General features: G+C 40.9%; 1 protein-coding gene across 6 annotated transcripts in view; it reads right to left on the bottom strand.

Annotated features, from left to right (window-relative positions):
* HECW1 (HECT, C2 and WW domain containing E3 ubiquitin protein ligase 1) overlaps positions 1–17152 on the bottom strand; it is a 281480-nt gene that overhangs the window by 204659 nt on the left and 59669 nt on the right. Inside the window, exon 2 of one of the 6 annotated variants that reach the window (XM_049816119.1) lies at positions 11251–11308. The exons of the other annotated variants lie outside the window; for them this stretch is intronic. Within the exon in view, the coding sequence (XP_049672076.1) occupies positions 11251–11277 (27 nt within the window). The 5' untranslated portion in view covers positions 11278–11308. The remainder of the gene's footprint in view (positions 1–11250; positions 11309–17152) is intronic. 6 annotated transcript variants of the gene reach the window in all.

Genomic DNA, 17152 nt, shown 5'->3' with positions numbered 1-17152 from the left:
CTGAAGGGGTTTTAGGAGGGAGGAGGTAAGCACAGGGATGCTCTTCTCTTCTGCAAGCTAAAAACATTGCTGCTCTTCTGTGATCAACTGATACTCCTACTGAGAAGCCCTGACCATATTGGATGCCCTGTTTCAGGTTGTGCACAACACATAATAATAGACATCTCTTACCTGACAGATTTTTATAACCAGTGGCTTCAGTTCTTCAAGTACTTTGTCCAAGCAAAGATCAATGTCTTTTATAGCACTAACAGAGGCCCAGATTCATCCAACTCAAGCTTTGAGTACCTGAGTCACCTAATTTAGGAATGCAGGTTCCCAAGACTCCCTATGTACTCAGAGGGAAGAGACATGCGCCTCCTGAAAAAGACTGAGACCCAGGTAAGGCTTTCGCAGAGAGGATTCAGCTCCACCTTTCTTCAACACCATTTTAAGGAGTGAGTGACTGCTGGGATCCTAGGTTTGGCATGCTAGGTTACATAGGAAGGAGCCAGACCTGTGTATGAGCCTCTTAAGCTCTGAGATTTTATATTCTATAAAAATTAGTGGGCAAAGCACTCCTAAGGTACATCCAGAGAAATTCAAAGCAGAGAAAATAACAAGAAAATACTCAGTATACTGTATACACTTTTTGTACAGATCTTTTTAAAAGTGTAATACCAGTAAACGTAGCAGAGGTTTACAAGAAAAGCTGTGAAGACATCTTGCAAAATTTAACAGACTACTAACAAAATGACGGAGAGTAAATATGAGTTGCAGAAAGATATCCAGTGATGTACAGCATTTCCCAGAACTGTCAGGTACAGTCATTTCTCTGTTCAGAAGCAGTCCCACATTTCCCCTATCTCTTACCTAGAGTCCAAAGACTCCTCTGAAAACTTTTTGCAGAAAAAACTCTTAATTTCTTATGATATGTAAGAGCTATAAAAATCCCACCATTCTCTACCATTAAGAATGTATTATACCTTCCACCATGACAACTGTTTTGCTAAAAGACAAAGCTTGTGTGATAGCTGTAGTGCATATTGCTACCAGATAGAAGGAAAGAGTTGTCTAATGTATTACACGGGTATCATGCATGGCTTATTATGTATAGAACACACACACACACACACACAAGGCAACAGAAAGCAACCAAGCACAGATATCAAAAGTGAAGTTTTTAACGTTAACCTCCCTTCAGACAGGAGTATGAATCTTTGCAAACAAAAGGTTCATGTGCATATGTGTCAAAGGATTTATCCTGCAGAGCTCAGATCTACCCATGTAGTATTCCCCCACCCATACTTCTCTCTCTGCCTAGACACTCCTGTGTGCAGCACAAACGGATCCATACACACACCACAAGACGTTCATCATTGCTATGACCTGTAAAATTTCTATTGACACCATGAGCACCATTCCCTGCAAGAGCTGTCTATAGTTTCCCTCCTGCCTCCCTCTATTCCAGGCTGTCAGCAAGGTCCCTGTTCCTCTGAGCCACGTCCCTCACACCACAGCCCATGCTGTCCCAGGTAACAATGCATCTTCCTCTCTTGAGGAAGGGCATATCTCCTCTTCCTCACTCGTAAGTAGGAAGGGATAGGGCACAAGACATCACTTGCTGTACCAGCCATAGCACAGGCACTGGATTAACATATGGGGACAATAAACACATAAAAAACGCAGGAGGGATGGAAGGAGGCTCTTTTCACTTATGGTTCATGCCAGCTGCCCATGGTGGCTGACCCCCACTCCACAGCAAAGACAACATTTTAAATCTCCTGTTTCATTCGTTGCCTCTACACTCTGTCATGCCTCTTACCCCAATCTGTATTTCTTTAAAAGTGATTTGAAGTGTCAGTATCTTAACCTCCTCAGGCAGCGAGGCAGGGTTGAGGCAGGTAGATAGTATTCGACAGCCTGCTAGTACTAATGCCTATATCAACCACGCGTTTGATCTACAAACAACAAACCACTGCAATAAACCAGTCTCTCAACCAGACACCAGCTTCAGACCGTGCCTGCAGCTCCATCTTCCACCTTTCAACAATGCCTAGAACATTCCCTGACATTTTAAAATTAATTGGCCACGCAGCTCCTGTTATTATCATATTACCTCCAGACAAATACAGAAACGCCATCCAGTTGAGTGTGCTTGATCCAGCTTCTGATAAAATTAAAGGCAAAACTCCCCTGACTTCAATGTGGAGCAAAGTGACTTTGTAAAGCAAAGGAAAACCAATATAGATGTCAACAGCTGCAGTTAACAAGGGCTAATCCTAACCTGGAAAATCAAGAGTTCATATTTTGACTAAAACACTTCAAATGTTTTCATCCATGCTACAACCTATTCTGTTGGAAAACACATTAGACAAACATGTAGAGCAGCAAGTTGCATTTTAGGACACAGATCACAGCAACTACTCTTAGAATGAGATCTCAAAACTGAGAAAAATCTGTCATTTGATGGGTTAGGATTTAAAATATAATCATATTTTTAGACCATGTTATCTGAATGTTTTTTCCTGTATATTTATAATAATAGAGTCTAACAGATTTTTCAAACCCCTCATGGATTTAAACTGGAAAATCAGATACTGAAGCATATTCATCATTACTGCGCAGTTTTTGTCTGATGTCACTGGAGAGCAAAATGAAAACTGCTTGCAAGTATTAAGGGTTCGACTACCAAATTTAAGCATGCTTGTTCTCAACAGACTGACTTCTTATGTCTGTACACTCTTGGGAAGATTATGACAACATTCCCATATTTTTTGAAATTAATTTTTTTTAAAATATAATATCTAAAGTTCATTATGTGTTGGGGGGTGGGTTTTGCTGTTGTTTTCTAAGAAAAATCTATTATAACAAAGGTTTTCAGGATCAAGAGTTCTTACGTTGCGGTGAAAAACAGTAAAGAAAAACCGACTTATGCTTTGTAGTGCCTCAGATCCAATATTTTATTCTTGAAAATAATCCTCACTGCATTAAAAACTTAATAGTACTGATAGAACCCCCCAGGCATAGTTTAAAGGGTGAGATTTCTCTGTTCCTGCGCAGGTAAAACTAGCTTCAGATACGTATCTCCAAACCAGACTGCTACTTCCTGTTTCACCTTTATTAAAAGTTGTTTATGTTTCAATTGCATAAATCATAATAAATTGCTACTATAATTGTATTCATGAGAAAGCAAAGAAGCTGGGCAAACTATCCCAAGAGGAAATGAGTAATTCTGGCATTACAGTCTCTAGTTGAGGAACAAGATTCAGATTTTACAAAGAGAACATGTGATGGCTTTATCTAGGGCACAAAAAGAATCCTACTTGAGAGAACAGAAGCTGCGTCCAGGGACTCTGTTTTCCTCTGGATCACTGTAAGACAAATCTGAGCTACATGTCCAAAGTTTTCTGGGGATCTGCTAGCCAAGGTTCGATGAAAGGTAGCCTAGTAGTTCCCCAGTAGTTACTATGTTGTAACACACAATCATATGCACAGGCATGTACGTCTGCTCACGTTACTGCATGAGGTTCCAATTTACTTTTTTCTCTATTACTGCAGTTCAAAAGGGTTTGTGTTCAGAAGGTCTCATGAGAGTTTTCAAAGGGGAAGAACATTTGCAAAGGTGACCGAAAAAGTTATATTTCACTCGACCACAGACAAAAGCACAAGAATCGTTCTGAATGAAGATTCAAGCCATAGTTTCATTTAGTTTTAATGAGGACCATTAGTTAAACTTAACCCAACACTTTTTTTGCTGCCACTGAATCCTCACATAAGAGAAGTAATTGCAGTTTTTAACACTGCACTTAAAGCAAGGCCCAAAGGAGAAATTTTTTAATCTATTTTTCTGGTAACAACCCCTCTGTCAAGGAAGTGTCCTAAATCCATCAAGGATTAGGTTCTAGGGCATTGCAATGAAAGTCTACAGTTTAATTAATTAGCATTTATAGAAGCCTGTACAAGTAAGCAAGTTGGAAAACTATTTGCTTCTGCAGGCATTAAACCCGAGTTCTGGAAGAGACCCGAGACACACACATCATCACACAGCAAGGCTGCAGCCACACGAGCGGCCATATCCTGCTTGGATGTCTTGGCGTGGGACTCTGTTCTGTTCTCCTAAGGACAATGAGATGTACCTACTGTCCAATTCTGCGCACAAATCAATGAAGCACACTTTGGTCCACGGATGCTACTTTTAAATTGATGGTATTACTTGCTGGATAAAATGCTATTCAACTTAAACTTAGGCAGTAAAACTGGAACATCAATAAGGTTAAAAGTTGACTTTTGAACAGGTATTTCCATTAGGGGTTCTCAAGCACCACAAGAATGTGTATGTATTGGGTCTGCATGGCAAGGTTGGGAGCGGGGGGGCTACAGGGGCAGCTTCTGTGAGAAGCTGCTAGAAGCTTCCTCTATGTCTGATGGAGCCCATGCCAGCTGGCTCCAAGATGGACCTGCTACGGGCCAAGGCCGAGCCCATCAGCGACAGCAGCAGAACCTCTATGATAACATATTTAACAAGGGGAAAAGTTGCTGTGTAACAGCAGCCAGAAGAGAGGAATGAGAATATGTGAGATAAACAACTCTGCAGACACCAAGGTCAGTGAAGGAGGAGGGGGAGGAGATGCTCCAGGCACCGGAGCGGAGATTCCCCTGCAGCCCCTGGTGAAGACCACGGTGAGGCAGGCTGTCCTCCTGCAGTCCATGGAGGTCCACGGTGGAGCAGATATCCACCTGCAGCCCATGGAGGACCCCACGCCAGAGCAGGTGGATGCCCCTAAAGGAGGCTGTGACCCCACGGGAAGCCCGTGCTGGAGCAGGCTCCTGGCAGGACCTGCGGACCCACAGAGAGAGGAGCCCAGACTGGAGCAGGTTTTCTGACAGGACTTGTGACCCCATGGAGAGAGGAGCCCACGCTGTAGCAGTCTGTGCCTGAAGGACTGCGGCCTGTGGAAAGGACCCACGCTGGAGCAGTTCGTGAAGAACTGCAGCCCATGGGAAGGACTCACATTGGAGAAGTTCGTGAAGGACTGTCTCCCATGGGAGAGACCCCACTGTGGAGCAGAGGAAGAGTGAGGAAGGAGTGGCAGAGACAACGGGTGATGAACTGACCCCAACCCCCATTCCCCACCCCCCTGTGCCACTTGGGGAGGGGAGGAGGTAGAGAATTCAGGAGTAAAGTTAAGCCTGGAAAGAAGGGAGGCGGGGAGGAAGGTCTTTTTAAGATTTGGTTTTATTTCTCATTACCCTACTCTGATTTGGCTGGTAATAATTTAAATTAATTTTTTCCCCAGTTGAGTCTGTTTTGCCTGTGACAGTAATGGGCAAGTGACCTCTCCCTGTCCTTATCTTGACCCACAAACCTTTCATTATATTTTCTCTCCCCTGTCCACCTGCAAACAGAAAAGACACTAATTTGACACATTTATCACTTGTAACACATTAGCTTAATGGCCACATACCAATGTTTCTGGTACTTTTTCTCTCAATATTAGTGATAAATCAACTTGATTGCTGTATTTTTCTAACCTTTAACCAGAAGACGAGTGTTTGTATTAAAGACATTCAGGACTGATTCAGAAAGCATTCCTGGAAACAAAAACAAACAGCTCTGTTAGCAGTGGAATTAATGAAGATGTTTTCCTGCAGAGCTCTACCCTCCATCACCACCAAACCTGTACTAAAGGCCCAGCTTTTTCCTGTCCACTCCTCTGCAAAAAAACAGCCGAAGCAAAAATACAGACAAATCCCAACAACTGTCCTGGCTTCTGGAGCGGGTGAGAGATGGGCTTTACCTGCCTCTCCCTCAGCCCCAACTTGGGTCTCCCTCCTCTCCCCAGCCCCTGAGATCTGTAGAAACTTAATTATCTCACAGACAACTACTCCTCTCTGTTTCACTTGAAATTAGCCAACAGCTTCAAAAGTAATTAGGAAAGGGAGTGACAGCGCAATTGGAGAAGTCTGATCAGCCCAGGAAGATAGGCTATAAAAAACATTATACACAGCCTCACTGATTTAATTGATTACTCACATGAGGGAATTCCTTCATGTGTACAGATCTGCAGAATTAGGTGTTACAGTATTTCAAAGCCATTACAAAAACATAACAGACATCTAATCAAAGTGACTTCAGTGGGAACAGGACCTGATCTAGTATATAACACAACACTATTCGCTTTCCAGCTCCATTCTTCCTAATTAGTATTTCGTCATACAGAGTCCAGCATGCTCTCATTCTGGTGGAAAACTTTAGTTACAAATGGAAAAAAAAAGTTTACATTTTCTGTATGGATTTTGTGACAGATTTCCAACTTACTAGTAAATCTGGAGTGATTTTTTTCCTCCCATGTTAACGGAGGCATCAAGTGTATAACTTTTCTTCAAGAAGCAAAGAAATTCATAGAGGTGAAAACTTAGTGTCACGAAGAATGGACTAATTTAAATAGCAAAGTACAAAAAAACGCAAAACCCTCATTTGTTTTTCATTTTTAAATTCCTGATGCAATTGAAGTATATATTCCCTTAAAAGTCAGATAACGTATTTGACAGAGCTTTCCCAGTGTATTGTAATTTTTTCATTATGAAACTAGCTCTGTAAAATGGCTTAATAAAATTAAACATTCATTTAATTAGTCTTCTATCATGTAGAATTTCACAAAATAATTTTTCTGACTATTTCAGCCAGTTTCTCTGTTGGCTTTAAAGAGATGGGTCACGTTTTGAGAACCGACTTAAATTTCCCAGTAAAATAAAAATATTTGTGCATGTCAAAACGAAAGTATTTCCGCATGTCATGCAAGGGCAAAGCTGCAAAATACTATCGAGGCAATGTAGGTGCCCAGTATGGAAGTCCTGAAAGTTAAAAGCATATTTGTATATTACCAATAGGAATTATAAAGCCTTTTATCTCATATTTTTTTTAAAGGCCCATGAGTCTGTAGCTAACAACAGCCAGCAGAGCAAGAAGAGATTTTGAAATGGCATCAAAACTCCACAGACACCCAGCGCAGACATTGTTTCCGATATCATCAATGTTCTATTCTCTAGTACAGAGGAGGGCTTGCGCACGCAGGTATGGATCCACGTAAAACTTTTCAGTTCCTCTGAAGTGAATTCAGCCTAGGTCTGATCTTGCATGTCTTGGATGTGAGAGAAAGACTCCTGTTGACTTCAACAGATTTTCAGGCAGATCCTGTCCCATTGGACCATCTGAGGTTCTTTTAAATTCCTAAATACTCTAGGTTAGATGGAAAGCACCATCTTCACAGCCTTCCACTTCTGTAATATAATGGGAATAATGGCAAACTTATCAAATTTCCTTGCAAGTGCTTTTTTCCTAATAATTTGAATGATAGCGTTGTTCAGTTGTGCTGGTTTTTAATGCACATCTTTGTTTCTGCTTGTGCCCTTAAACCCCCTCGTGCTTTCCCAAATGCATAGTTATTCCCCTACAAGGCTGGCAGATAATAAGCAAATACGGAGAATTGTTCCTTCAATTAAACTGGAGCTGGAAATAGGGACTGACGTAAACAGGAAGAGGGAATTATGCCAGAAATTAATCTATTTCTTAATTTCTCTATTAAGATATAACTATCATCCCAGCCAATATATTTATTACTCTAATTAAAAGACATTAGGAGAGCAAGGGCTCCGGTTCGCAGCTCCACCTCTCCTCCTGCCGCTGCCTCCCATCTGCTGCCTCTGCCTGGACCGCTGGCACCTAATCTGAGGGTCTACAGGACAAGTTGCGGGGAGGGGGAGGGCAGGGGGGCGTGTATGAGTTTTCTGCTTGCAGGTTGGCTAACCACCATCCCTTTTGCACCCGAATGGATTTTGGTGGATCTGTTAGCTCTTCTGCCTACCAGACAAATATATGAGAAGAGCTGCAAAGTTTGAAACACACTCTTTACATCTTTTTGTTTATCGTTAGCAAAAAGAAAGGCAATGCGAGTGCATAAGGTATGGTATAAAACAAAGGGGTTGCAAAATGCTTTATTTTGGATACGTGCAAAAGGCTTTTGGCTGGGAAGTAGCTTTCAGTACAGGTTCTACCCGTGCATGCTGTTATCTAACAAATAATTCCTATAACTGATTTTTTTTATTGTTTATTTTTGCACAAGAACTACACTGCAGAAGAATGTATGAAAGGTTTCTGTATGTTGAGCCCTAAATAAACCATAGCTAACAACTCTATGCTAAGTGTTTGGCATAGGAACACCAATAAATCTTTTTTCCATAAGTAACTTCTGTGATTAAAACAATGAACTCCACATGTGATAAACTCTTAACTAAAAGCTTTTTTTAAAAAATAAAACATTGCTGTGTGTCTTAATGTAAACACACAGCACACTACAAAAAGCGCATGTGCTATAGTGGCCACAGATAGACCAAATATAATGTAAAGCTCACACTGAAGCTGATTTTTATAAGCAATGGATCAATGTAAGCCCGCTTCCCTAATGAAGGACTAAATCCAAAGCAAAACGGTAACATGCTGTTCTTTGTCTATTCTAGAGAAGACCTTTTAAAAGTCAGAAATTACTTGCAGGAGCCACCAGGTACTAGAGCGCTAACTCGTTTCTAACTGAGACCTTGTTTTAATTGTGCCATACTATTTTCTTTTGGCTGCATTTCTACCTTTTCATTCCAGTCTTTTATAGCCTGTATTGAGATTTGGGCGCCTGAATGAGGCTAACTTTTCTATATTGATTGTGTAGCTACGGGAGAGAAAAGGGTGCTCTGAAATACCACTAGGAACATGACTTTACTCTGTTGACTATACAGGATATATGCAGGGAAACTAATTTAAGAAACTAAATTAGGTACATAAACACAGTGCTGTGAATAGTGCTCAGGCCTCCCTAAGGATTTGGAAGGGTCCTGCACACCCTGTACCCGTCAAGTCTTCATACTGCTAACAAATACTGGCACTTATCTCAAATGCCTACATGCAACTCAAAACGCTTATCTGCAAGGTCAAGTAAATGCCCTTGCAGGTACACACTGTTCATTGACATAGACCAAATCATGCATTTGGTTTGCTTTTCCTGAAGCAGTCCGTGCTGAGACTGAGAGGCAAACAAATCTTTTTTTTTCTAATAATGACAATAAAAGGAGAAAAAAAGTGTCTAGTAACAGCTGGAAATATTGTTATAAACTTAGTTCGACATGTTTTCAATAGGGGACGAGGACAGGGGAGGTGGGGCAAGGGAGAGAGGAATGACTTTCTTCAATTTTAAAAGTACTTTGGGTTTTTTCCTCCATATATAGAGGAGAGTGGTAGAAACAGAGCCAAAGGTGCATTTTCAGTTAATGGATTTTGTCAATAAAAGGTAGGTGATACATCTAATAAGTACTTGTCACAAAGTGCTGTCTAAGATTTGCATCATTTTGGTATATCTGAATACAGCTGTCCACATAGACTGAGGACCAAACTTATCTTAGCCAGAAGACTCCCCTGAGGAGACAAAACATCACAGCCAGTTGAATATGCTGCGGCAGGTACTTAATTTACTTTCTTCCTGCTGTTATGTCAGCTACCTATTTCTAGCAGGATTCTTGGTGGGAGGTATTTAATACAACCTCCAGGATCCTCTGTGTGTTGCATGTAAGGGCCCAAATTCGTTAAGACACTTAGGTACCAGTGAGAGATGCACTTGTTTAAAACTTGGGAAGATTCATCACCACAGATGAACTTGAAAGTGCTGCAAAATAGATCCTTCTGGTGCCCAAGTAAGATATGGTTTTGCTCATAAGTTAAACAGGTATTATGCACTCTGCTTTACTAAAACAAACCCTATTCTCAATCCTTTTTATACCCCTTCTGCTATTAAACATGCCCTTCCTTTCGAGTCTCTTTGGCAATCCTACAATGACCTGCATCATCTTTTGGGGGGACTCGTAATTTAGTTTTTAGACTGGGACCTAATTGAAATACCTTTTTTTTTTCCAGAGTAATAAAAAGCAGCTAACAAATACCTCTGAAGATGTACTTACCTGATACAATAGCTGCAAAATTCAAATTATTGTCACGTGAAATGTCAGGTCATTAACAGTTTTCATAAGCTAGAACACTCAAGGATTACTTTTCACCAAAGAGTCTTCCTGTGAGTCTTCACCACATTTTGTGAGACTGTATGCACCGTATATAGCACATACATCCAGGAAAGTTTCACGCTGCATTTGGTGTATAATACCACTGGTTTGCAGCTACAGAGAGGTGAAAGGAGGAGTGCTGTTGGACATGGTCACACAAGTTCTCAGTTGTCATCATCAAGAGGCTGCATGTATTTCCTCAGCAATCACAGCACTGCTTAATTTGCACAGAGGCTCAAAATTCCTGCCAGAAAAACTGCCAGTGCCCAAGGCTCTTGCTGACTGTTACAAAGTGCAGAACTTAAACCAGAAAGGATACAACCTCATGAAACTGGAAGAACATAATGACCTATTACATACATGCCTGTTCACTGAATTCCTACTCTTCACAGAATTGAAGTTATTTGGATGATTAATAACAAAGAAAAATGTAGAAGCAAACACACAAACAAAAGCCCCAATGATATCAACATTTCAGTGACAGAAATAACACTAGATAAGCTTTAATGCACATTCTGGCTCTTTTTTATAACGCATGACAATTCAGAAGACTAAGCTGTGCAGGAAGATGCATACAGCAGCAGTGTGTTATGCATGCATATAATCTCACAGGTTCCCCTAATAAGTGGTTAGCGCCAGTCATACATTCCTGCATCTCACACATTAGTGTCTACCGTGATGGCTGATTTGTGTGTCGTGATGACTCAGAATTAATTCAGTTAGAAGCTGCAGGTTTCAGAAAATGCCTTGTGAAGGTGAGTGGTTGATGCATTCTGTGCTTTGTCTACGCATGGATGCGTGCAACTGCAATGTTACAGTTGCCTGCTGCTCCCAGGACCTCCTTGCTATGGTCTTGTAATTACCATGTCTTGATTCAATAAGAATTCTTGGGTAGGCCACACAAAACAAAACCAACACTGACATCAGATGGATACTTAGGAGGTTACAAAAAAAGAAAATGAAACATAAACAACAGAAGATCACTTCAAATGAAGCTTGATTGGACGTTGTTGAAAAGGTGCTCAAATTACCTGAACCACTTTGATCTTAAACATGGACCGGGGGCAGCTGCAACGAGCTCCGAGCTTTGGTACATTCCATTATATGAATGGTAGTGAATTTATAATGGAATGGTATGGATGGTTTTTATAATCAGAAAAACACACTGACCTTAACACTACACAGGTGGAGCAGCATAATGACCCGCCAATTGTAAGCGCATCAATTCCTGGGGAAAAGTTCAATGAGGTTAACTCAGCATGTAACCAACATAAGTGACATTTTAAAACATTGTTTTTTCCACCAAAACTTGTCTGTCTTTGCCAACATTTTATTAATTGATTTGTTTCACTGTTCGGTACTGAGCATATCTTACCGATGTTAACAGTGTACTCTACATTATGCTCCAGTAGAGCTAGACGTTGTCATACACTTCTGCACTGAAATACACATGTTTAAAAAATAAGAACAGTGTTAACTACAATAAACTTTTCAGACTGTATAAGATTAAGCATCATATTCATTTAACTTAGGAAGAAACTGAAAGAAAACGAAAGCCACCATCAGTGGATCTTCAGCTTCATTGCAAAATTCTCACATTGAGTGAGCTTAGGTAGGTGACGGCCAACCAGCATTTCTACTCCCATCAATTTATTGATAACCTTGGATATTCATGTTGACCAGCCACAAAGGAAGTAAATTTCAGTGTACCATATTGGAACTGACTGGGTATCCAACATAGTTCGAACAGTCCAATATCAGACCACAAAATACAGTGAACAAAACTCTGCTTCTCTAATCAACCTCAACCAGTTTTAAGAAATCCACACATTACGAAATTATACAGAGAGAAGCAATGAAACAAAGAGAAACTTAAATCTTAATCAGAGAGAGCTAACCAGCAAGGACAGAAGGCTCTCCAAACATGCAATAATAAAACTTTAATTACAAAAAAAAAAAAAGTGAAAGACATCTACAATTCAGCCACAACAGCAACATTTATACATCTGTATTTCAGCTCATTCTCCCTCTTTCTCTTTTGTGACCAGGGCACATTGACACTTTACAGCTCCTCCACAGAACTAGCAGGGAAAGCACCTCAGCAACAAGACAGTCCTATACCCCCATCTCCCCACATTGCGCACCTCTGGAGACTGTGGTCCCACCCTAATGTTCATCCCCACCATCAGTTTCTGCTGTGTGCTCAATGACAGCTGAGAAGGCAAGAAAAAGTCTTTTAACAAAATGACTGAAACCACTACTAAAATTGTCAATTCAACGAAAGCACAAAAATCAAGAGAACCAAAAGTGATGGGCAAGGTAGTGGATTTAGGAAGACTTTCTACTGTTCAGAAATGTTCAGCTAGAAAAAAAAATTTGTAAAACAAAGCAATGCCATTTGATCATACTCCCCTGAGATTAAAAGGTTTTCAAAACCTCATGTAATAGCCATGAAATTAAACAAAATAGAAGCATACATTGCTTTGTCATCTCCCTCTGCCTTTCAAAAGGCACTAAATCTCAAGGACATAATTCATTTTAGTCCCAAATTTACGAACTGCCTGTAGTCTGATGGCCCTTTGCTTTTATCGAAAAAGAGTATTTACACTGGAAATAAAGCAGCGTGATCCCAAAGTTGGGCAAAGAGCCACATCATCTTTAAAGACAATCTCAGAGAAGTTAATCCACACGCACACTTTTTTCATCTGTCTGTTAGGAGCACACACAACAAAAACTCTTCCAAATAAGTAGGACTGTAAAACCACTTCTCACAATCACAGCCATCATGAATTTTCTTCAGCCACACAGAAACTGGTTTTAGACTTCATACCTTCACCCATAGCAAAAAGTAATACACTACAGTATTTTCCTTAATGTCTCAGCTGTTAGTGATTTGGGATAAAAGCACAGGTCTCCTCCTAATCCAATTCTAATGCAGCTTTCATAGAGAGAAAGTTTCATTCTCCATAGGCAATGCGAAAAACCCACAGCTCCACTCCTTCCTTCAAAGCCACCCACACCATACCTACCACCAGGTTATGCAGACCAGGGATCCTGCAAGACCAAAGTAAAACTCTGGAGCAAGGAAGAGCACCCAGACACACATCCTGCCGCCTCCTGCTGCACTAAGGCAAGGCTGCAGCAGACAACACAACCCCAAGGTGTTGCAATAAATTAAGTTCTCTCCCCCATCCCTCCTCAAAGCATCTCAGCATTACAGACCTCAAGTCACTTGTTTGTGAATGGGAAGCAAAAATAAACTGATATACCTATCTACCTATACTGCCTGGCTCACACATCAAGCAAAACCTATACTGAGTCACTGAAAGCATTGTTTGCGGAGATAGGATATGTTGTGATGCCGTCACACATTTAACCAAAAAGAACATCATTCAGTGTTTAGAGCAAGCCTGACAGAAGCCCCGGCTGCCATCGCCCCATCCGGCCACAAATGTCCCACAGGGCAGCAGAGCTCCAGTGCTGAAATGCGGCCGGGGCTCTGGCTACCTGCAGTGTATTTACACCCCTGCTCCAGGACAAGTGGCACCTGTGCCTGTATGTGTTCAAACTTTAATAGCAACAGATAGGAAAAGTGCTATCTTACATACGAATAGATTTTCTCAGGGGGACATTTATGTTAAATGAAGTGCTTCAGAAATGTAATTATGGTTGAAGTGTGCTTCAGGTAAATTGGAGAGTCTGTGATCAGATAGACTATCATTGCTCTGATGAACACTGTTTTCTGGATTTCTTTGTTGCCTGTCTCTGGTCACCTATGAACTCCTATCCTCACATTCAAATTGCACATTTCCTGGCACTCTGGTTTTCACGTGGCGCTTGAACAGCATTTGTCCTCTCCTCCTCAGTCCATGATGGGGTCGATCAGTTGCTATTGCAATAAAAGTCTGAAAAGCACTTATTTGAATAAATGCATACACAAACACATCATCTCAAGGGCCAGGAATATCAGTAGTATCATGTTTTGAACATGTATGATAAAGAGGTGAGGGGAACAGACTAAAGAATACAGGAGCTGTACTGTTTGTGCCAAGACTACTCACAGCCTGAGTACCCATTCATTTTCTGGCTAGGAACAAGAGAGTTTTTCAACGAAATCAGCCCTGCATCCACAGAAGATGAGTAGTTTCTTCTGAGCTCTCTCTACAAGATTAGCATCATCCAGGAGAAAAGTGAAAAGTAGGGAGGAAAGTCCACTAGGCTGTGGAGTTTTCCTAATCTATTTCTTCCCTGAAAACACTGGTGAATTCCAAGTTGATTCAACTGATGTTTACTACCTCCCTGATCTCTGTTTTTACCTCTCTCACCTCTTCTAACACCTTCTCTTTATCACCCATCACTCAACAATAAGGTTTCTTGTTTGCTATCCAGCTGTGCCTCAACCCCTCTCCCTTCAGGTTTCTTATTTATCTCATTTGTTTCTGCTATTATTCCATCTCCCCTTCTCCTCCTCCACTTTTCATTTCCTTCTGGTTTGTCCCTCTCCCTACAGAAGCCATTGCTAAGTCTCTGCAGCTGACACTGGACCCCCATCCTGCCTCTTAAGTAGTGCCTGAGTACCTTCTGGTTTTTCTGCTTATCACACAAGTGTATTAGCATCATCATTATGCATGCCATGCCCTGCCTGAAATGATCCTAAGACTCATATCCTGCTGGTACCTGCCATCTTGCTTCAAATCCCTACTCAAAAACACTTTCTGCAGTAAGCATTTAGGAAATAAAATACAAAACCCTGATCATGGTAAAGCTGGCATGCAAACAGCTAAAATCAATACCTGTTTTACATGTCTACATACATGTGCACACATCTACTTGTACATGATTACATTTCTACTGTGTCCTTGCCTCCTGCTGCTGCCCATGCTTTCTATATTGCTTGCTCTTAGCTCATGAACTGTTCAGTGCCTTGGGGCAGTTGGTATAGTAATTAGCCCAACAGATCGCCAGTCATGATGTGCAGTACTGGTTAGTAACAGCTCAGTCTTTGCAAGAAAACCCATCGAAGGCTGAAAAATTATTTCACTCAGTGGTCAACAGTTTTGTTTCTAGAGACAGCAAATACTTGTGCTCAGTATGACACCACTTGCATGGGGGTTGATCTGGCAGCACAGAGAACAGACAACTAACTGACCAAATACTGAGCCACCACTTCAGACTGAAACGGAGAAACACACCCAGCCATGCTGACAGAAAAGACAACATGCTTTTCTGTCAATAAACCATTCTGTCAACAGTAACAGAACAGCAGGTAAGTTTTTCCTGCAGATATGCTTTTCTGTTCCTGTCACTCCCTTCTTCGTTCGCCACTGCCAGCATCAGCCCCAATATACTGTTAATTAACAGCTGCCTGCTGCATGGTTTAAGCATTGTCTTTGCATTGAAGGGATTGGAACAACATTTGAGGAGATCACAATGACTTTTTTTTTAAACCTCCACAGATTGATATTTGAAAGGTTTTTCAGTTTTTATAAGGATCAGAGAAAAAAAAGTAGTACTGGTTATGCTAGAAGTGTTTGTTCTCAACAAACAAAAACATGTAAAAGAAACTCCTGTATTATTCAATTTTGCTAGTTACACCTGTTAGCTGAAGCTACTATTTTAATACACCTCACTACAGCAGGAAATATATAAAACCCCTTAGAATAAATACTCAGTTTTGTGACTGCAAGACAAATACTAACAAATTCTCATGTGTAAATTAGCTAAATATCTCACAAACCAGTATACAAATTAGACATTTTCTTCTCCCTTCAGTAGACAAAAAGAATGTAATGTCATTAGAAAAGTAATTAATATGTTAATTGAGGATTTTAATTGCCCAGAGACAAACCTCAGTTGCCTTGAAATCTGGCTCAAAATCAGAGTTACATCTGTTGTAGAAAGCACTCCAGCTTTTCCAAGTAAAGGCACAAAATCTGTAGATACTAATATAAAATGAAACCTCTGATTGTCTTACACCAAAGGCAAATTAAAAAGATAGGAACATCTTCATGTCATTTGCAGGTGAGATCTTCCATTTGCTAATCTACAAATCTACCACATTGTTCTCAATTTGCATCCCGGTCTTGGAAGGCATCAGGTAGTAATATTAACAACAAACACCTGACATTATTATAAATGCTCTATTATAAACTATATTATCTGGGGGTTGGACTGGATGATCTTTAAAGATCCCTTCCAAACCATTCTGTGATTAAATGTGGATACATTAAGATGAAGTTTAGAACCTCAGTCCTGAGCCAAGACCCTCCATGAAGCAAGGAGACATATAAGAATAGAACAAAATCCATAATTTCTGCCCCCAACAAGATGACATCTCAAACACATGCCCACTATGACCTTGAGATGGACAGAGACTGAAGAGAAAATGAGACAGCGTTCACTACCATAGTAAGCTCTGTCTCAGTATAGACCCCAACTGTTCAACAAATTTTCCATGGGCACTGCAGAAAGGAGTTTTAAAAAGAGGAAAACAGGATGATATAGTATTTCCTTTGCCTGACAAGCAGGAAGGACAGCAAGGAAGAGCCTGTGAAGATTAACTGAAAGGTGGGGCAAGCGTTCCAGGGATGTTGGCAATGAAGGGTGATCAACAGCAGTGCTGAACTCCTGGTGTGGAAGGGAAGATGGTAGGAAGGATGTCCACAAGTCATGAATTCTTCTGAAGATTAGCAGCCGTTTGATATATTCTGCAGAAATAGGAGCCAACAAAGCAAAAAGGGGCCAGAGAGAGAGAAAATACAGTCGGAGGGACATGCTCTGTAGGCAGAGGATGCTTCCAGCAGCACTGTGTATAGATAAAGTGAGACACATCCATTCCTACAAAGGATATTGCAGTAACTGAGGCCCCAGGGAATGAAACGCTGGACAACAACGAGCTGCAGAACTCCAGAAAGCTTCTCCTGCAGAGCCCATCTCAAACAATCAATTTATTTCCAGCATCACTTCCTATCTTCAACGGAGGGATCAAGTTCTGAAAGAGCACGAAATTCTTCTTGCTTTGATGAGCCTCTGGGAAACTAGGCTTCTCAGCAACCTCTTTTTCCTCCTCTGG

Source organism: Accipiter gentilis, chromosome 14 (assembly GCF_929443795.1).
Source record: "Accipiter gentilis chromosome 14, bAccGen1.1, whole genome shotgun sequence".
NCBI classification, from domain to species: Eukaryota; Metazoa; Chordata; class Aves; order Accipitriformes; family Accipitridae; genus Astur; species Astur gentilis.
This window is presented reverse-complemented; position numbering and strand designations above follow the sequence as displayed.